Source organism: Seriola aureovittata, chromosome 18 (genome assembly GCF_021018895.1).
Source record: "Seriola aureovittata isolate HTS-2021-v1 ecotype China chromosome 18, ASM2101889v1, whole genome shotgun sequence".
Taxonomy (NCBI): Eukaryota; Metazoa; Chordata; class Actinopteri; order Carangiformes; family Carangidae; genus Seriola; species Seriola aureovittata.
In genome coordinates, this window is record NC_079381.1 from 12176153 (window position 1) to 12195790 (window position 19638).

Below are 19638 nucleotides of genomic sequence, written 5' to 3' on the forward strand. Positions count from 1 at the left end.
GAATGACTAACTTCAGTCTGATTGGTGTTGAAACTTAATACATACACATGCACACACACCACCCTTGATTTCAACAGATGAATCATCAGTTAAAATTAATGGTTGTATAGTGCACTGGAAGTATTTTGAATGACTGATGACTTACTTACAAACCTGCTATATACAGTATGGAAATGGAAATGGGTATATTAATCATTGTTTTCCATTTTGGACAGAGCCTGGGTAGTTGTTTCACACTGCTTCCACTCTATGCCAAGTTAAGCCAACTGTCTGCTGGCTGTATGACAGACACAAGAGTGGTATCCATCCTCTCATCTGACTTTTGGCAAGAAAAAAATGTTGAGCTATTCCTCTATGGATGTATACTTTTTACAGTGTTTGCAGTGTACATTCAAACTGATACTCACATCAGCTCAAGTTCAACATCTACTGGGTGGAAGAGGAGTTAATATCAGGCGCAAGTGTAAACCAGTGGTCAGTCTCTAATTTTGGCAAACTTCAAATTCTCAGGAGCCAAATGCATGGATGGGTACACTTCTACAGTCCATGACACACGTTAAAGTTTCAGTTAGACACCTCCGACGTGGAATTGTCCTCAATTACCGGGTTAAAGTGTACTTTGACTCCCAGCAGATAAACTATGCCTTTGGCTGTCATTATAAAACTGATAAGTGCCACTGTCTAGAGGGGTTTGCATAGTGGCTTTGACTGGAGGTCAGTTCCTCTGCCAATCCCCAGCCGCAGTCTTTAAGGCAGCACACTGGCCAATTAATCTTTGATATCTGCCAGAGGGTGACTCCTCCCCAACCCAATTAAAGCCTTTTATACAAGTGGCATGGGACAACACAGCAGCCCCGCAGTAGAACAACATCTCTCTTGAATTTGACCTTCCACCAGCATGAGGACTCTTCAAGAAAAAATCATCGTTCTTTCGGTTCTTCTGTCTTTGATCTGTGTCGTTCAGGTAAGTTAATGACCCTTGTGCTACTGTAAAGTTTGCTTGATCTCTTCTTTGCTAACACCATGGCTTTTGATTTTTGATAGAGTAACATTTTTTGATTTTATTACCATAGTATATCATGAAGGTCATCATGAGCTCTTATAGGATCGTATATTTGACTTTTACAGGTCAACTCACTGCCTCTGCCTGAAGACTGGAATGGTTTGATCCGGCGGACCAAGCGATCACTGCTGTGGCGCTGGAACAGCATGAAGCCTGTTGGTGCCAGCTGCAGAGATCACTTAGAGTGCGGCACTAAATACTGCAGGTACAGCAGAGCTTTGTGGAAATTTTGAAGCCTTAATAAGCAAACTTTTGGCACATTAAAGAAACTCAAATGTTTCCAGCCAACATCCACAGACAGCAGTCAGATGATTGTGTTTCTGATAAAGTTCATTTACTGTACCACTACTATAACATGAGCAAATCTGTATCTCTTGAATGTTTTGCCATTTACATGAAACTAGACATGCTCCTCCAGATGACACCATACAATATCAAATAGGCGTAATAGTCCTTTCCCTGATTTTCAAATGTCCAGTGATATTTCTTAACTATATTTGTGCAGTGTGTGAAGTTGTGTCCACATGCATGCCGCATGGTGTGGACAAAGTCAGTAATTAATGACACTGCAATAAAGCTGCTTCTTATCTTTACAGGAAAAATATCTGTTCCTTCTGGATCTCCACCTAAAGAAGAGATACACAATCATGATTCTGTCGGGACGACTGCTGACAAAACAGACATCTGCCTTATGGAACCAAGCAACCTCCCTCAAAATGAACCCAAATTATTACACTATTCAAGTCAAATATTCTGACTTGAATATTTAAGACATATTGGATCATTATCAGTGAAAGGAATTTGATCTGGCCTTGCACAGCAGCAAAACAAAGCTGTAAAAGTTGGAGTCACATGAAGAGTAAAATAGCTCCATCTACAGTGATAGGGATTTTTATTTTTTACCATTTCATTTCTTTACAAATCTGGCAGAACATCAGACAGGCTGTGTACATCTGAGCATGTTCTTAATAAGAAAATACAAATATTCACGCAAAGTTTTTGAGGTGCTCTGAGTTTATTGGTTCATGTTATTTTTATATATTTATTTGTACATATTGTAAGCAATGTTAATATTCAAATATACTTTACATTTTTTAAGAGGTTGTAAATTTTGTTTGTCTTTAACTGTAAAACAAATTGAAAACAAATTAAAATATTCCTCATAGTTCCTTCTACTTTTTAATGCAATGGAATAACCTGAAAAAACTTTTCTGTTGGTTGCTGAAAAAAAAAACTTAAAAAAAGACATATTTGGAACCCCCCATATTTTTAATTAAATGTATTTCCCAGGTTCTCGGGTACAATGAAATGTTTCTATAATTCTTCTAAAAAGGGAGAAGCTTTGTCTCACAGCTTTTACATATTCAAAAATATATATATTATTTTTATATTGCGGCCTTTGCACCAAAAGCTCATATGATAAATAATGAAATACCAAAACAATGTTGAATTTCAAATAAATATACAGAAATATTGCATATCTATGTGAATACTGACCGGAAACGGACCATAGTTACTGTGTCAAAGGTCACTTTGTACCGAGGATGAGTAGTAAGGCTGGGAATTGTGAGGATATTTTTGACCATGTTAATATATTAAAATCTTAGTTGTGTCTGGTTTGGAGATAACAAATATTAACAAAGAGCTGATTGACCTCTGATATCTGCAACACCAACACTGTATCTTAAACTGGTTATCATGGTAGATTTGGTGGGAAGGAATGCATCAGTAGCTGACAGCTCGTTGTCACCACTGGAGGGCGAGCTGAGCCAGGCTTAGTGAGCTGAATAAGGCACCGGCATATTTGTGATGTGACCGTCCCTGTGCTTTTGCACTGTACTCTCTAATTTTATAAACTAATCACTGCATCACAAGTTTACACTGTTAAATATATTTTGAATCATGAAGATAAAATGTGTACTGAATAAGGTAGATAGTTAGAAATGAGAAAATATGAATATCAGATCATGAACAGTAATATGATCAGAGTGTTATAGCGGAATAATTAATGTTAATATTAATATTATTATGTTTTCCCCTTAGTAGATAGTAGGTAGTAGGTAGTTTTTTTTTTTTAAATGACATCTGATTTAATAAGTCATATGTGTGACTCATCACTAAATAATGCAAAAATTCAGGCACTGTGCTATTACGAGGCTGTAAGTTATACGTCTACCCCTGATGTTTATTTTTATCATTCTTTAAAAAAAAAAAAAAAATGTGTTCACGGGCTTTTAACTCTTTTCCTACCTGGTGTCTGGATGCTTTGATTGGCAGGGACTTCTCTCTCTTCATTGGCTAAAGCCGTTGTGACGCAATATCTCCCCCAGCCTGAGCGGTGCTGAAGCAGCGGCGTGGGGACCACTGCTTCTGCTTGGACCTTCATGTCGAACCGGTTTCATATTACCCTGTGTTACAGTTTAAAACCGCCGAGATAACACATTGGATATCAGGTAGTAGAGATGAAAATATTTGCTCTCTGATGCACATTTGACGTCAAATGTGCGTAGAACACTCGCATGATCTTTTTTTTTTTTTTTAAATGTTGGGTTGCATGATTTTGGACCTCACCGCACCTGCAAATCAAAGTCACCTGGAAGAAGCGGATGGATATCACCTCTGACGGATGACTGTCTTCAAGTAGGTGTATCATTGAATGCATGAGCGCCTGTTTTTTTTTTTTTTATGTGCTACTTTGCCTCTAAGTCAGTTGTTCAGCTGTATCTTGATTCTCTATGTGTGCGCGCGTGCGTCTGCGTGTGTGTGTGTGTGTGTCTGTGTGTGTGTGTGTGTGTGTGTGTGTGGGACATAGAGAGAAATGCTACTTTTTACATGGATGGTTCCTTTGGCAAATCTCTTGTTGTCTAACATGTTGTCCTACTTTCGGGTCTTTCGGGTCGAATATTTCATTTTCATCATGAAAACAAAACAAATACATGTATGTACAGCTCTCTTTGTGAGAACACTTACTGACATAATGCATTGCCCAGCCCCTTACCCTCACCTTAACCATCACAACTGACTGCCTAACCCTGACCCTTACCTAAATGTATCACTAACCTAAACCCTAAAACCAAGTCTTAACCCTCAAACAGCCATTTGAGGGTGTGTCGGAAAGTGAGAACTGGCCAAAATGTCCTCCCTCCAATGGTCTAAAATTCAAACTGGTCCTCACAAAGTACACACACACAAACACACACACACAAACACACGAACGCACACTTTACTAGACCCAGGATTCAGGTTGAACATCACATCTGATCATGTTTAACTATCACTGAGTTCTTACTGAAACTTTCCCTCACATCAGTACGATCTGTAATGATGCCGTCTCATTACAGAGAGACATCACTGATAACAAGCAGCATCAAGACCTGAGTCTGTCTCCAACGACAACAACAACAGTGGGCCTCAGACTCTCCTCTTTCACAGAACCACAGTCTCATCGTTCATGTGAGATGGCTGACTCGACTTGACAGTGAAATAGTTCAGTTAATCACAGTCGTCTCGGTTTGCTCCAGTACCCAGAGGACAGAGCCGTTTACCATAGATATTTGTGCTGCAAGTTGAGGGGAGGTCCAGCGGCGATAACATGCAGGAGTCGTATTCGCTTTGCAGTGACATTGTTAGTCCTCTGCAGACAACTAGTCAGTCACACTGGCCTACTTTCCTGTGATATTGAACTACTGAACTGTTCAAAGATTGAATACAACGTGGCCTAACCAGTCCTCATCATATTACATTACCAGTCATTAATCTTAATAATTAAATGTAAACATATTGATTTTAAATTAGTTTTTTTTTTTGTTGTTGTTGCCAGAAACAATTTCCTTACATTCTTCCTCACACCTACACAAGGGAGCAGTTTGGGATTGTGTGCTCCTGCTGAACATCTGAAGGACTAAAAATAAACAGACTCTCTGCTAAAATGCTAATTTTAGGATTAAAAGTCTGTTCAAATACATTTTTTTCAAACATTTTGTTTGAAATCAGGAAAGCAGGCAAAAGGAAGAGAGTATTCTTCTGACTTTAAATAGCACATCATAGCATTTGAGAAATTTTTACATATTTATGATCTGAATGTACTTTAAATGGTATTACTGTTGTAATGTTATTGATGTGTTTACTATTTGTTGCCATGCCAAAGATGTTGTTATTGTACCATTGTGATGATAAAGAGGATTACATCCTCGTGGTCATCTGCAACAGATGTTTAGGTTGTTTACATATTATGGCCAGGCAGCAGAACAACAGTCTGACTGCCATGAAAAGCTCCAAACACTGTCTTGAATTTTCTGAACACGATTTTCAGTCTACTCTAAATTCACTACACAACATCAGGGCTATGGCAGATATCAGTAAATTGTGGTGGTTGTATCCTAGCAACATTTATTATAACTGATAACTTGAATAGCTGATTTCATCTTTATTCACTTTGGTTTCTAATTCTCTGATTGAATGTCATCAGCACTCTCCAGTGGTTAAATATTTCATGTGCAGTTTCCAGATCTTTTGTAATTACTTTTTTCACTTGGTAACAGTCTTTATACTTGGTATAGTGATTATTATTATAATTATTATTATCATTCTGCTACCTGTGTGGAATTTTTTTTTTGTTTCAAGCTTGATGTGTATACAACCGGGAGCATTATGTATGAATATGGTAACACTTTGAATTAACTAAACTGATGTGAAAATGTATTTACTCTGAGCAGTGCCAGCGGAGCATCTCTGCAGTGCAGCTGCCCTAGTTACAGAGCAGCTGAGTAACTGTGAGAGCCTGTGGTTGGCCCAGGCAGACAGAGGGGGAGTTTTTTAATGGTTGACTGAATTATGGAGTGTCGGCTGTGCTGAGGGCCACATGCAGACAGCACAGTAGGACTTAGACTGGAGGACCAGTGGTTTAAAGTGAGGCAGCAGACTCTGACAGGAGTGGCCTGCAGTTGCGCTTTATGGTTTGTTTGTTTTTTTGTTTTTTTTAAATCTTTTTCTGCTCTGTTGGGATGCTCTTACACCAGAACTAAAGATGCATTTTTGTTACTAACCACAAAAGTCTGTAATTGGGTCCCTGAGGCAATGATCCTGCTTTAGCTACAGCTAGAGAAACAACTGGATCATTTTGACACCTACACAGGCAAAACAGAAAAACCCAGGAGCAGTCTCACAGGGAGATCAACATAAACACTTCAAATACAGACAGCAAAGACCAATAGACGATTTATACAGTTAACATTTACATGCAGCATTAAAATATGTCTCCATGGTCTGCACAAAATTTAAAATGATTTCACTCAAATTTATCCAATCGGACATAATGCCACCCCCCCCCTCAGAGCCTCACACAGAGTTTACACCTAAACTTTAATCTTACTGTCCTAAGACTTCCTAATAAAATGAGCAGTTTTGCACTGCTGTTACTGTCTGATTAGCCTCAGGAAGTGTGGTGAGGATCCACAAAACATTTCTACTGCATTTATGTAATGCATTTTTAATTCTCATTAGTATATTCTCATGGAACAAGCTCAATGCATTTTTCATCACCTTCGACAACCAAACTGTATTCTGCCTGAATACGCAGTAGTGGTAGAGATTGACTGTTCCATGTACTCTATTTTCTGCACATATAGTCTACTGTTCTACTCCTGTATGCATCCTCTGGCCTAGTTGTGAATATGTTCGTGCACCACTAAAACCACATTCAAAGCAGATTTCAAAGCACGCTTAAAAAATGATTCTATTCTGTTGTGTCCTTTCAGGGTTTAATTGTAGGAACATGGCGACAGTTTCCATGGTCCAACTTCATCCAGCAGTATGATTGGAGCATCCAGTCTCTCAGGGGACACCCTGATAGCATGCCACTTCCCTGTGGTGCAGCTTCCCACATGGCAACTTCCTGTCCAGGCCCTGTGCAGCTCGGCCAAGAGGCCCGGCCGTCTGTGCTCAGTAGGCTTGACCCGAGCTGTCTCCCTCCCAGAGCAAGAATCGCTCAACCGAGAGCACGCCTTCACCGGTGGACGAAAACATTTTTCCAGCAGCTACAGTAGTCTCAATGAGGACCGAGCGGAGGAGGAGGGGGCCAGCGACAGCAGCGGGAGATACGACTCCACCTCGTCGCCAGAGGAGACGAGTTCCCATCTAAAGAAGGAAAGCTCTGGGGGAAAAGGAGGCAGTCTGCGCTCACACAACTCATTCCTTCCCAATACAGAGCTAGATGAGGATGAGGAAGATGAAGATAGTGATGGAGATAATCTGCACAGATATCACGAGGACTCATCTTTTGTATTGCATGGAAATTCCAACTGGCCACTAAATAATGGTGCCAGAAATTACACAATGCCCCATGGCGACATCGACAGCGAATGGGGCAATGAAGGGACCGTGCTGGGTGCTGAGAGTAACCAGGAGTGGCTCTCTAACCAGCCTAACCAGCTGGACTCACCGCAGACTGAATGCCAGTGCTTTCATGTGAGCAGATCTGGCATCACGATGATGGCTTGTGGAGAGCCGGACTCAGACAGACTGAAGGATAACATGTCCTGCTGCATCCACGGCCAGCACAAATGTTCGCCAGAGTTGTTGTCCAACAGTCACGCAGAGTATGTCAGCGACTCTTCCTGTAACAGTTCTGACGGCGTCCTGGTTAACTTCTGCACCATCTATAACAGGAGCAACAACCCTGCCACGCCCCACGACCTCAGCAGTCCTGCAGTCCACCCCTCTCAGTCATGTGAGGGATCCGTGTTCCTCAACCTCCAACCGGTTCCCCAGACTCCGACCGAGGACCTCCGGCAAGATGACATGACAGTTAACTCTTCCCCGAAAGAGGAGGTTGGCGTGAAGCCCTCTGCTTCCTGCTGGTCTCCCCAGGGCCTCGACTCGAACTGCAACCTTTACTCCCTGGAGCCGCTACCCCCGGGTCTCTCTTCTCTGGAAGTATCAGACCTGACTGCCTGCCTCCGAAGCCAGGCCACACTGGCCATGGGGACCAACCAGAAGTACTACAAGCTTGTGACGTGTGATCTCTCCTCTCAGTCGCCCAGCCCAGCCTGGTCCAGTCTCACCAGCTGCCCCGAGGGTCAGAGCAGAATCAGCCCCTTCCCTCCCCCTGAACTCTTTAACCATCATAAGAAAGAAGGACAACACAAAGAAGTCAAGAAGGTAATTTGTGAATACAACAGCTTTTGTCATAGTAATGTATGTTAAACATCAACTTTTACAGTAAAATATTTTTAAGAAATAAATCTTGGAATTTGGTAATTCAGAATTTTTAAATGTAAATTTAAAAGGTTGGGAAAATTGTCTCACTTCTTAATCTAAATAAATCATTGAAGATTCAGTTGGATTATATGGAAAAGGCATTGTCATAAAGCTGAAAACAGAGCTGTTTTTCTTTGTTTATGAAAAACCGTGTTTTGTAGATACATGGGTTGTACAGGGCAGTGACTGTTTGCAAATATAAGACAGAGAACATGACAGGATTGCACTAACAGAGGCATTGTGTGTATGTATTATATTCTGACCTGCAAGCTTAGAACATCTCAGTACCACTTTCTGATCATTTAATTTAATTTAATTAAAGTTAAGTATATTTAACTTACTTTTAATATATATATATATATATATGTGTGTGTGTATATATATATATATATATATATGTGTGTGTATATATGTTTGCTTAATTCTTATTAATAGTTAATAAATCATGTAATATAGATAAGTTATAAGACCTTTATCTGGTGTTTGTCCTTGTTCAGCATGAGTCTTATTTTGTCTTAATTAATAAGTAATAATCAATAAGTTAATCAAGTAGATCCCCAATGGATCATTTGATCATTTACATTTTGGAAAACAGCTGCAGAATCCATTTATTAGAAATGTATTTACTCTTTCTATAGACTCGTTGGATTATTGTGACAAGCCTTTATTAGTTATTTAGTAAGTAATATTAGTATTACTTATAAGAAAGTGAGAAATCCATGAGTATTTATTCATGGTTTGAGACGTGGCTTATGATACATATATAAGCATTAGTAAATGATTGAAGCCATTAGTTTTAACAAACCCTTTATAAAGGGTTCCTTGTTAGAAAGAAAGTGAAAATAGAGTGATGAGTCGGTTAAGCACTTCTGTCTTTTCGTTTTCTATCGCTTTCAGGAGACCGAGGATCAACAGGAGGAGAAGAGGTTCTCCTCAGCACAGTGCAGCGCCGGGTTTGACAGCCCCCAGTTTCCGACCTATGATTACCAGGTTGCCACCACCTCCACTGACAAAGCCCTCTGCAGGAAGAAACATACAGACAGCATCCAGAACCTCTCCCACACTCCCTGTTCACAGTGCCCCAGCCAGTGTAGCCCACATAGCAGCAAATGCCAAGACACAAGTGCTATGTTCACACAGCCATCTGTGATTCTGGACCAGGAGCACTGTAACACTGATGCTACTGAGAAGGGTAAGGCAACGGTGAAGAAATGTTTTTTCTCTGTTGCTAGGTTTTATTAGTAGGAGAAAAAGATATGCAAAGACACACTATCAGAAAAAAAGAAACAGTTTTGTAAGTAAATCTAACATCTGTTCGGTCTCTTCTTCTTATCCTCTACCTCCTTCTAGGTGCGTGTTCATTGGAAAATGTAGTGGTGCGCTACAGTAAGGCCCAGAGGCCGACCTCGCTGCCCATTCAGCCCTTCGTTCTGATTCCTGCAGACAAACCTCAGTCCCAGGCCCAGCACCTGGGCTGTCTTCTGGAGCAGTACATAAATCACAAGAGCAGCAAGTCCAGTAGCTCCCGGCCTGGCTTCAAGGGAAAGGGCAAAACCCGTCAGTGCTTTTCTAATCTTCAGCCCTCACCCATGGGCAGCCACTGCCCCATCTTCCTGGAAGGTCCCTCAAGCTCGGACACCTGCTCCACCTGCACACCGAGCCCAGAGTGCTTCAGCCGCAGACACACATGGAGCCAGTCCAGCAGAAACCAAGGACGCCAGAGTCCATGTACATCAAAAAGCAGCCTGGATCCATCTCACAGCAGCATAAAGCCCAAACCGGTTCAGGTGCAAGATAAAACAAGCCCATACTCAGGCGAAACTCAGACTACCAGTTTTGTAAATCTGATCTCAGGCCAAAATCAATCGCACCTTGTTAAAATTCCCACCTACCAGGACCTGATCAACCTCACCCCTGAGCAGAGCCACGCCAAGCTTGAACCTGAAAGTCCCCATCAGTCCCAAAACCACACCTCCTACCATTCAATATTCTCTCATACACCACCAACTTTACCCCTAACCACTGATACACATCACCCAAACCTGCAAGTCTCCTCATCTCCTCCCACAATCTTGCAACCAGAAAAGAAATGCCCACAGTTCAGAGCTACACCTGCAGCCGACTCCGGCTTTTTTCATGGTAGTTTTGCAGCTGCCCTCTCCTCTGTAGCTCCTCTCTCCTCTTTGAGTTCTCTGCTCTCCTTGGCTGCTTCTGGGCTGCATCCACAGCAAATGCAGGACTCTGCTGGGCTCAGTGGGAAGCATAGTCAGAGTCAGCACAGTGATTCTTTGATCCTGAGTGACAGGCCACCCACAGAGTTCTGCCTCTCCCCCGATACATCTTACGAGTCCCTGTCTATCAGCCATCTTCAGAGGAGAGGTGAGGGTCAACTAATGACCGACACACTATATCAGTTTGTATAAAACATGGTGTGAAACACAGTATGTGACACACACGGGAATGTGAATGGAGTAAAAAGTGACTCAGTAGCAGTAACGGCTTAAGGATTCCTCCTTGATTGGATTGTCTATTCAGTGATGAGCCGCTGAGAGCGGCAATAAAATCTCTCTGTGCTGCAGCAGTGCCTTCAATACCCTGAAGGGGCTTCCTTTCAAACATGACCTATTTTTAACTCTCCCAACACAGGATTGGCTGAGCCTTCTGCTCTGTAGCCTATGTGAGTGCGACTGCAAGAGAATGAGAGGGAGAATGATGCAGTAGAAACAGTGCTAATGATTTATAACACTCCTAATCATTTTGTTTTAGTGCTGCCATATGGGCCTCTTGGTGCCAATGCAATTATATAAATGCGAACCTTTTGTGACGGTTAATCATCGATGGATGTATTTGCAGCAGCGGTGAAGAGTCAGTGTGGTGCAGCACTGCAGGCAGCGTCAACATGCATAAAGAATTTACCGTGACATTTGCAGAGGCTAGCCAGGATGAGATGAAGAGAGGAAGGCAGGGAGGAAAGCCATTCAGTGAGGGTCACCGTTGAAATGGAAAACTGACTCTTTCATCTTTAGTTCTCGTTCACATTTGCATTCCTGCAGTATGATGAGCCCTGAAGGCATTCTCTCATATGTATGTGCATTGACCCAGTTAGTGAGGAAAAACTAAAAAGGTAAATTTTGTTGCACTGGAAACGGGTCAGACTATTCTACTACTATTCTTGCTGACTTTTCCTTTACGCTTATCGTAGAAAAATAAAAGTTTCAACTCTCTTGTTAGTGTCTTGTGTCAGCCAAAAGAATGCTTGAAGTACTAACTTCTAACTTCAGCTTGTCCCAACCTCTGTTGTCCAACGTCTCCAGGTTTGCTCAGGTCTGTGAGCAGGGCAGTGGATTTAATCATGGCTCATTTTGGCAGCAGCAGAGACCCTGAAGAAAAGGTATGAATTGGCAGAGCTAAGCACCTTGAGCTACAGTGTGTGTCACAATGGAAAAGTGCCAAACTGATATTACTTACATTCTAGGCCTGGAGTCAAATAACTTGTGTCAGCAGGAAATATACTGTATTATATTTATCTCCCTGTGGCACAGATGCGACTGGGTAACAGCTCCTGCAGTCCCACAATTGCCGGCCTGGTCCTGGAACATTTGTGTCCAACGATCCAGAATATTTTAGAAGACGGGCTTCGGGATCACAAACTGGATCTCATCATCGGGCAGCGCCGCAACCACTGCTGGACTTTGGTGGAAGTCTCGACTAGGATCGGTAAATTCAACTATAAGATAATTGAATGATTCAATCTTTAATGCACTATTGGATCAGTTTGCCAAGCAGTGCTAGATGGCTTTGTCTCAATGGACAGGTGGGACAGTGTTGTTTGTAGTACGCTGTTTGCTGTGGGCTCTTTGATGGAGTGTCTTTGATGTCTGTCCAACCCCACGACAGGTCCGTCCACAAAGGTCCTCCACAGCCTGGTCACAAAAATCAGACAGTGTCCCCAGCTCACTAGCCACTGCATGAGACTGAGGGCTTTCATAATGGGCCTGCTTAAGTATGTACCAAAGTGATCTTATCTTTGGTGATATTAATGATGCTGAAGAATAGTAATGTCTTTGATGTCTGTACATAAACACCTTTGTATCTTTTTGATGGTTATTTGCTCTTTCAGCTTGAGAGCTTTGGAATTCTGGCTCAGTCACCTTCAGAGTCAGAAAGGTGAGTGCACCAAGTTTAATTTGTTTTTGCCATGCTAACTTTGGGCTCCGGGGAGGTAATGTTGGTCCACACTGAAATATCTCAGTGACTATTAACTATTCATGTTCCCCACAGGGTGAGGTGTACTTTGGTTAAGTTTATGTGCTCTGTGTTTAGTGCTAATTAGCAAACGTTAGCATGCAAATTCTAAACTGAGATAATGAAATCAACATTTTTAATTTGACAATATGTATATATACGTATATATGTATGTATATATTTTTTTGCGGGGGGGTTGAAAGCTCTGAAAAAGTGGGTCTTCAGTCAAGAAATAAATTTTAGAATCAATGTGTTAACATTGTGACCTTGTGCATGCTGACATTAGCATTTAGCCCAAGTACATATAAGAGTCTTGTTAAATATTTGTTAAAGCAAATCATTACATATGTTTAGATCTTTGTGTGTTCACACCCTTTACTGTCTCCACAGGTGTGGTAACAACATACTACCATTCTTGGGGGTTCCTGTCGATGTCACTGGGGCGGTGTCAGCCCTTGTTTCAGGAGCTGCTGCTTCTGCTGCAGCCGCTCTCTGTGTTGCCCTTTGACCTCAACTTGCTCCTTGAGCCTCGACTGTTACGGGACAGGCAGCTGTGTCCTGAGGAGCAGCGCGTCTCTCCACCTCCGCCATGCTCAGCCCTCCTAGTGACCAGCTGGCCACTACTGCAAGCCGACAGAAAGGTGGACAGCAGCCACAGCAGCCAGCAAACTAAGATTTCACACCAGATAGGTCTGCGTTACCAAGAGTCACTCAGTCCTCTGAATTCAAGTTGCATCAAGCAGCAGTATGGAGGGATGCAGAGTAACAGGAGTCCATTGTTAGCTCCTATTCCAGAGTGGTGGCCAAAGGAGCCTGACCTTATGGATGGTGTAGTTGAAGGGGAGGACTGTAGCCAGAATTATGCAGACACTTGGTCTCAGATAAGTATGGACAGCAGACAAGAAGAGAGGAGAAGAGATAAAGACACTGGGACCCCAAATGTGTCAACCTGTGTCCAGGCGGAGAGCCCTTGTCAGGGTGAACTGCGCTGGGCCAAACTGTTTGGAGCAGCAGATACTTCCACCAGAGCAGAAACAGTTTCTCTGAGTCACACTGGAGCACAAACCAGAAGGTAAGAACCAGCCATGTGCAATGAAAACAAGCACAGCTTTTGTTATTTTGATGTTCACAGTAATTTAACCTCTGTTTTCTCCTTAATATTGGTCTGCTTGTTTCTGCTTTTTCTTCTTCATAAAGATTAATGAGAGAGTGACAATGTAACTCTGCACTAATGACCAGTATCTCTTTATGACTGGTTTCAGGCGACCATCACAGTGGCTTCATTTGGATAAATCGCAGCTTGGACTCTTGGCTCAGTCCATAAAGTCAATGAAGCTAGTAGGAGCACAGACTGACAAAAACAAGGACTACTGAAGACTACACCCTCTGTGGGTGGAGGACAGAGCCCATGTACTGTAATAATAAAAAAAGTCTTAACTGCATGATATACACTGCTGAACTGATCAAAAAGCACATAAAATACAAGATTAACAGTTTTGGCAATGGCCCAGATTCATCAAGCTTAGCGTTGCACCAGCTATTCATAAATCCATTACTAAGTTTGCGAGTCCTTAAGTTCTTATAAAACTATCAGCTAGTTTCAAACTAAATCACTAATCAGGTTGCACCATTAAACAGAAATGTCTCTTGACAACAGTAAAAACCTTAATGTGTAAGAAAACACCTGTCGAAATCATTCAACTAAAAAATATATTGCCAAAGCATATATTAAACTTAAATTCTAATCCTCTGTAAATGATAGTTTTGCTTTTTTATTTTTTAAGATCTTCATTCAGAGAAATATGTTTCAGAATATCTGACCCTGCTAATCTAACAGAGGTTATCTAGCTAGTCATTTAGTTTGTCATGAGCATAAACTATAACTAGCATGAACTATGTTCAGTTATTTCTGTGGAGATTACCTCATTATTAAACAACATTTTGATCCAGTGTCATGTCAGATATGTCCATCAAATTTTATATCACCTGTGTGGTGCAACCTGTTTTAATTTAGCGATGTGTAAATCTTTACTTCGTTTACACTTAGCCTTCGTTATAAACTGTTTACTTTGAACTTTTGGTGCAACTGGCTCCTGGTTTTAAAATGTCTCTCAGTTGTTGTTTTACCCATGTACTTTTTTTTATTTGTGCTCATATTAGTTGTGAAATGAGGCTTCATGAAGACTACCAGGAGCAGCTGGATTATTTCCACAGAGCTCTCTCCAGGAAATAGCTTGATGAATTACGACCAATGCCCCTTTTTGCAATCGCACTCTGGAATAACTGTAAGTAGGGGCTTCTGTTACTCCCCTTTGTATTTCTTGTAGGCAAATATCAATCATAAAATGTGAATATTGACCTGCTGTAGACTGTTGGACATTCACGTGGTGCAAAATGATCCATTTCTCATATGTCACTGTCAGTTTCTTCTTAGCTCTATCCTTAATCTCATTGATAGGTGAAAAAAAGAAAAGTCAAGCAATACACTGTTACTAGTGCCAAATATGCCACACACACCAGCCTCTTATAGTGCATTGTCAGTGATGATTTTATTTCCAGTAACTTGCCTTTTTGAGCAAATTCCTAGCATGGATTTACTGTAGGTGCATGAATGAACAAACAGTATATACAGTATAGGTGCTCCAGTCTTTATTAGATCTCTCTTCCTGTTAATGTTTTTATAGCTGTAGGGTAAGCTTGTGGACATTTTCTTGCACTGGAGTTTTAAATGTGTGGAAATGTATGGTTATACTGAGTAGTATGTCTTCCAGTGACGTTTGTTCAGTTGCACAAATATAAGCCATCTTGTGGCTGTTTCAGGTATTTAAATGTGTGTAAGGTATATTTTGATAGACTGGTAGTTTAATAAACAGAAGGAAAGAATAGAAAATATGTTGTTGAATGGAGGATTTTTTTTAATGTACTACAATAATGTGAAGTCTGTGAAATTATAATACCCAGCATTACTTTCTCCTAAGCCTCTGAATGCTTCCTCTAATGCCCAGTGACAATCAAACCCTGTCAATAAAGACGTAACATATTTACCTGTCTTCTTTCTGTATGCCAGCAGTGTACATATTTATTTATGTTCCCATAGAAATGTGAAGACTTCCTGAGAAGTTATTAGGTTTGACTCATGCCAGTAATGATCATTTTATTGAGATTGGTTTATGACTTTTCTCGAAGGGTCCTCTTGATGCCGCTCTTTTCCAGTGCATTCTGGGAAAGCTGACCAAAGGTATGTCCGTACATGAACTGGTATCCTGTGGGACGGTGAAGAGTTAGACATGCTTGATGTTTTCCCCTGGCGGAGTGATCAATTTAAGTTAAGTAACTTTTACAGTTTGTCTGATCACAAGGCTTCGTGGTGTGAAATGTGTTGCTTAGCTCTGACACAGACCTGGGATGTGTCCTGTGAATGATGGCACCACACCCCTGTTTGATGGATAGATAGTGGGCATGGGAGGTGTTGAACTGTCCTTCCTCCCTGCAGTGTCATGGGACGTTGGGTCACTCTGCTGCTGCTTCCCAAACTGGATCAGTGCCTGGTTGGTGGTGATGGGGTAACCTTTACCAATTAAGGAACGACATTTTGGCACATGCCCCGTAAATCCTGCGAAAAGACATCACTCTTTAAGCTGTTGGAGTATTTTAGGCATTTTTTTTATGCAAGAGTAGGCTATATATTGACCTTTATATTAACTGAAATGACCGTATAAGTAATGTGAAAGGGATTGCTAAGTAGTGAACCCACAGATAATTACCCAATGCACAGCCCTCAACAGCTTTTCAGCCTCCTTTCGCTAATTGTTTTAGCTTTACAACCTGTACTGATAGATCAATACCGTTTTCAGATACCTATTTGGTCTTCCTGCTTGCAAATATACTGTCCCTCATAGTGTCATTTTTGACTGCTTAGAGAAATGTCTACTGCACACTACCAAATGACACACAGGCAAAGCTGGCCACCAGTGGACATAGCGGAGCTTTCAGCAGCCAAAGAGCCATATATTCCCTCAGGAGTTAGTGGAGACCAAAACAGAGCTCAAAGGAGGTTAATTATTGGATTTATGTTTGTCTGGTGGCCAGAAACACAACTACATATGAATGCTAATGTCACTCTTTATGGGTGTGTAATTAAGCAGCTGATGCTAATAAGTTTGCTATGTGATTTAAAATGTGATGTCAGCGTTGTGTGGATTAAGGCCTACAGCATGTTAAACCTGCAGCAATGCAGTAAAACTACTGCATACATTTATTTCATGCTACAGGTACCAGCTGTAAAACTCTCCTGTCGGGTACCTGAGATAAAGTACTTGTGCGGGTTATCATCTTCCATGTGATATGGTTTTCCAGAGGGGACGAAGGGCTTCAAGGGCTTGTAGGAGATCACTTCATTGGTGATCGCTGTCAGGGGGAGGGTTGGTCTCTGGGCCAGAAGATGACATGAGACCGTTGAAACATGCATGGCTCAGAGATCATATGATTGTTGTGATCATGTGACAATATTATATTTCCTCTCAGAGACATAACTGGTGAATCTGTGCTTGGTTGTACTAGAGAGCTGTCAAGTTCTGCCTTTTTTTTTCTTTTTTTTTAAAATTGGATTACATTACAGTGAACTGACAATGGAGCTCAACCATGGATAATTAAACAAGAGTGAACCTACTCTGAGGTGCCATGTCAACATCTATGTGTATGTGGGCAACAGAGTGAAAGAGAGTGGTAGAGCCATAGAATGTGTGTATATGGCACACAGAGAGAGAGAGAGAGAGAGAGAGAGAGAAAGAGAGAGAGAGAGAGAGAGAGAGAGAGAGAGAGAGGGGTGTTACTTCAGACTGTTGGCCGGTGCAGTTGACAATAACTGGCAGGTCTGTCGAGTGCCGTCGAGTCTGTGCACGCCCTTCCTGGTAAAACTCAGTCAGGGCTTTACGACATGTTTCAGAGTAGCTGCAGGAAAAGTAGTTCTTACGTCCTGGAATGAAGCCTAAAACAGCAACAAGAAACATTAAAAATGATGTTTGCTCTGAACTTTTAGTGGTGTCTGGCCATGAATATGGTTCAATTTTTATTTGCTCTGGTTGTAATATATTAGTCTCTGGAGATTTATGCCTTCATCCAAGTACAACAGCAGTGAACAGATCTTTCTTTGTGGTGCTTTTAAAGAATTTATCCACAACATCCCTGTTACCCTGATAATCCACAAAACTGACATGTGCTACTGACTGGTATTTAGTTATTTCACATCATTACTAAGTAATTAACAGCTTGTGAATTAATATGTTGCCAAACTTTACAGCGGTGTTTGTTCCCAATATAAAACACATTTCCATGAGGTGTTCAGTTACTCTGCTGACCCTGTGTTAGTGTGATATACCTACCTGTGTATCCTGGTATCACCTTCTTCAAGTTACTGTCAGGGATGCCTCTCAGTGTCAGAGCAGCTGTGTCAGCTGTGACAGTGGAGCGGACGGGATCTGTGGGGATGACCAGCTGACTGGAGTGTTTCACATCAGGACTGGTCAGCAGCTCGGCTGTGAGCTGGCTGTAGGACTTCCCCATGTTAAACTTCAGCTGTGGGCAGTACCCTGCATATCTGAGAAACAAGCATCTACAGTGCAGCCTCCATAGCAAATTTTGCAATTTGAAACAATGAGAAATTAATAGAAAATTTATATCATTTTTAACAGATTTCACATTGTGTTCTCCAACAGTGGGCTAACACTGTTGTTTTCCTATTGTAATTTACTGTAGCAGACAACAGCCTACTTTTAATTTTGTGAAACAAAATACACCTTCACACACAGTTTAATGCAGTACTAAAGCACAATAGGCTAACAGCAAATAAGGTCTTACGAATAACTGTGACTTAACTTTGAATAAATAAACTTTGAATAAATAAATAAAATGTCAAAATTACAATTCAAGTGTTTTTTTGCAAGGCTATAACACCGTATTACATGTTATGACATGTTCATATTGTATGTCCTCCTATGAACTGAAATAACTTCACAGGAATAATGAACCCAGGAGACATGCTCCACCTGCGCGATAAGTTGCTTCATGTTTTGTTTTAAATGTTATGTAGGATTTTTTTTTTTTTTTTACAGTATTTCTTAGCAGTTCTCATGTCTGCAGATATGTACTTACCCCGGTATATAATGTGGATCAGGTGTCAGCAGAACTTTGCTGAATTTGGGGGCGTATTTCTCCATATTGATCCGGGGATGGACTGAGGCAGGTCGCCTCGTCGTGGTGTTTGCTGGTTGCTACAGAGAATCAAACACAAACACAGCGATGGAGCTCTGCGCTGCCGTTAAGCCGACGTGTGTGCATCCAAACCTTTTCTGCAAGGAGGAAAATAACAATGTTTTCTGTAACACAGCAGGGAGCTTTACAAATAGAGGGAGTGGAGATGGGGTGGGGGACGCTGGGTCCTTCCCCAGAAAAAAAGAAAATAACAACACAATTTTTTGAAATGTGACACGCATATTCAAAGACTTTAGCAGGATTATTTTTCAAAACGTCTCCCCACAAATATCCTATTGTATAATTATTCAGAGATTTACATGTCAATTATTTGCGCTGTAACGTAAATTGAAAACGAGACTCCTTTTTTTTTAAATTTTTTTTTTTTTTTTAACTCACTTCCATAAATACACACCAAACATGTTAATTAACTGCCTCTTACACAGTACTATGACCAAACCTTTGGAAGAAACCAATGTCATAGGGAAAAGGGGTAAATGTCAGAATCCGGTTATCAATCATTGTTGATTTGCTATGATTTCCATCCTCTAGCTATACTCGAAGAACTACACCTGTTCCTCGAAAGGCTCAGTCATCAGAGGATCTTTGCTGCCCTCAGCTTGTACTATTGTGAGACAGACAGACGAAGCAACACCTCACCCCAGTCACCTCTGGGAAAGTCCACCGACTTCATCTATATTAACATTCATCGTGTTTTCAAATTGGGTTTCTGAATAAATAAACGAATAAGATGACCGTGAGATTTACAGACCAAACATGAAGATACGAAAGTGGAACACAAAGGCAAAGGGAGTTGCTGTTAT

General features: G+C 41.3%; 3 protein-coding genes across 5 annotated transcripts; 2 read left to right on the forward strand and 1 right to left on the reverse strand.

Moving 5' to 3' along the window:
* The first annotated feature begins 174 nt into the window (after positions 1-174).
* On the forward strand, positions 175-2377 carry LOC130186744 (liver-expressed antimicrobial peptide 2). The gene is made up of 3 exons (XM_056404015.1): positions 175-964; positions 1129-1268; positions 1660-2377. The coding sequence occupies exons 1-3, from the start codon at positions 899-901 to the stop codon at positions 1691-1693; spliced, it is 240 nt and encodes a 79-aa protein (XP_056259990.1). The 5' UTR covers positions 175-898; the 3' UTR covers positions 1694-2377.
* A 726-nt stretch (positions 2378-3103) lies between these two features.
* LOC130186284 (AP-4 complex accessory subunit RUSC2) lies at positions 3104-15609 on the forward strand. 2 transcript variants are annotated; one of them, XM_056403254.1, is made up of 10 exons: positions 3104-3703; positions 6820-8221; positions 9218-9512; positions 9671-10699; positions 11635-11711; positions 11863-12037; positions 12218-12323; positions 12441-12487; positions 12956-13637; positions 13828-15609. In XM_056403254.1, exons 2-10 carry the CDS (start codon positions 6875-6877, stop codon positions 13937-13939), a joined length of 3870 nt encoding a protein of 1289 aa, XP_056259229.1. In that variant the 5' UTR covers positions 3104-3703; positions 6820-6874; the 3' UTR covers positions 13940-15609. The 2 variants fall into 2 exon arrangements, with proteins under 2 accessions (XP_056259229.1, XP_056259230.1); XM_056403255.1 differs by lacking the exon at positions 3104-3703 and having other exon boundaries at positions 5472-8221.
* Positions 15610-15685: 76 nt separating this feature from the next.
* cimip2b (ciliary microtubule inner protein 2B) lies at positions 15686-19347 on the reverse strand. Of its 2 annotated transcripts, XM_056403258.1 has the most exons (7): positions 19275-19347; positions 18716-18912; positions 17947-18161; positions 17398-17552; positions 16868-16994; positions 15966-16178; positions 15686-15828 (listed from the first exon to the last, which is right to left on the reverse strand). In XM_056403258.1, exons 2-7 carry the CDS (start codon positions 18778-18780, stop codon positions 15734-15736), a joined length of 870 nt encoding a protein of 289 aa, XP_056259233.1. In that variant the 5' UTR covers positions 18781-18912; positions 19275-19347; the 3' UTR covers positions 15686-15733. The 2 variants fall into 2 exon arrangements, with proteins under 2 accessions (XP_056259233.1, XP_056259234.1); XM_056403259.1 differs by lacking the exon at positions 19275-19347 and having other exon boundaries at positions 17947-18139; positions 18716-18835.
* Between the last annotated feature and the right edge of the window lie 291 nt (positions 19348-19638).

What these genes read in the sequence shown, in the direction of transcription:
- LOC130186744 (XM_056404015.1), top strand. Translation starts at nt 899, where the DNA reads ATGAGGACTCTTCAAGAAAAAATCATCGTTCTTTCGGTTCTTCTGTCT. An exon ending in CTTTGATCTGTGTCGTTCAG is followed by an intron (nt 965 to 1,128) that starts GTAAGTTAATGA and finishes TGACTTTTACAG; the next exon opens with GTCAACTCACTGCCTCTGCC. An exon ending in TGCGGCACTAAATACTGCAG is followed by an intron (nt 1,269 to 1,659) that starts GTACAGCAGAGC and finishes TTATCTTTACAG; the next exon opens with GAAAAATATCTGTTCCTTCT.
- LOC130186284 (XM_056403254.1), top strand. Translation starts at nt 6,875, where the DNA reads ATGATTGGAGCATCCAGTCTCTCAGGGGACACCCTGATAGCATGCCAC. An exon ending in CACTGATGCTACTGAGAAGG is followed by an intron (nt 9,513 to 9,670) that starts GTAAGGCAACGG and finishes ACCTCCTTCTAG; the next exon opens with GTGCGTGTTCATTGGAAAAT. An exon ending in GCAGAGACCCTGAAGAAAAG is followed by an intron (nt 11,712 to 11,862) that starts GTATGAATTGGC and finishes CCTGTGGCACAG; the next exon opens with ATGCGACTGGGTAACAGCTC.
- cimip2b (XM_056403258.1), bottom strand. Translation starts at nt 18,780, where the DNA reads ATGGAGAAATACGCCCCCAAATTCAGCAAAGTTCTGCTGACACCTGAT. An exon ending in GATCCACATTATATACCGGG is followed by an intron (nt 18,162 to 18,715) that starts GTAAGTACATAT and finishes CTTGTTTCTCAG; the next exon opens with ATATGCAGGGTACTGCCCAC. An exon ending in ATTCACAGGACACATCCCAG is followed by an intron (nt 15,829 to 15,965) that starts GTCTGTGTCAGA and finishes ACCGTCCCACAG; the next exon opens with GATACCAGTTCATGTACGGA.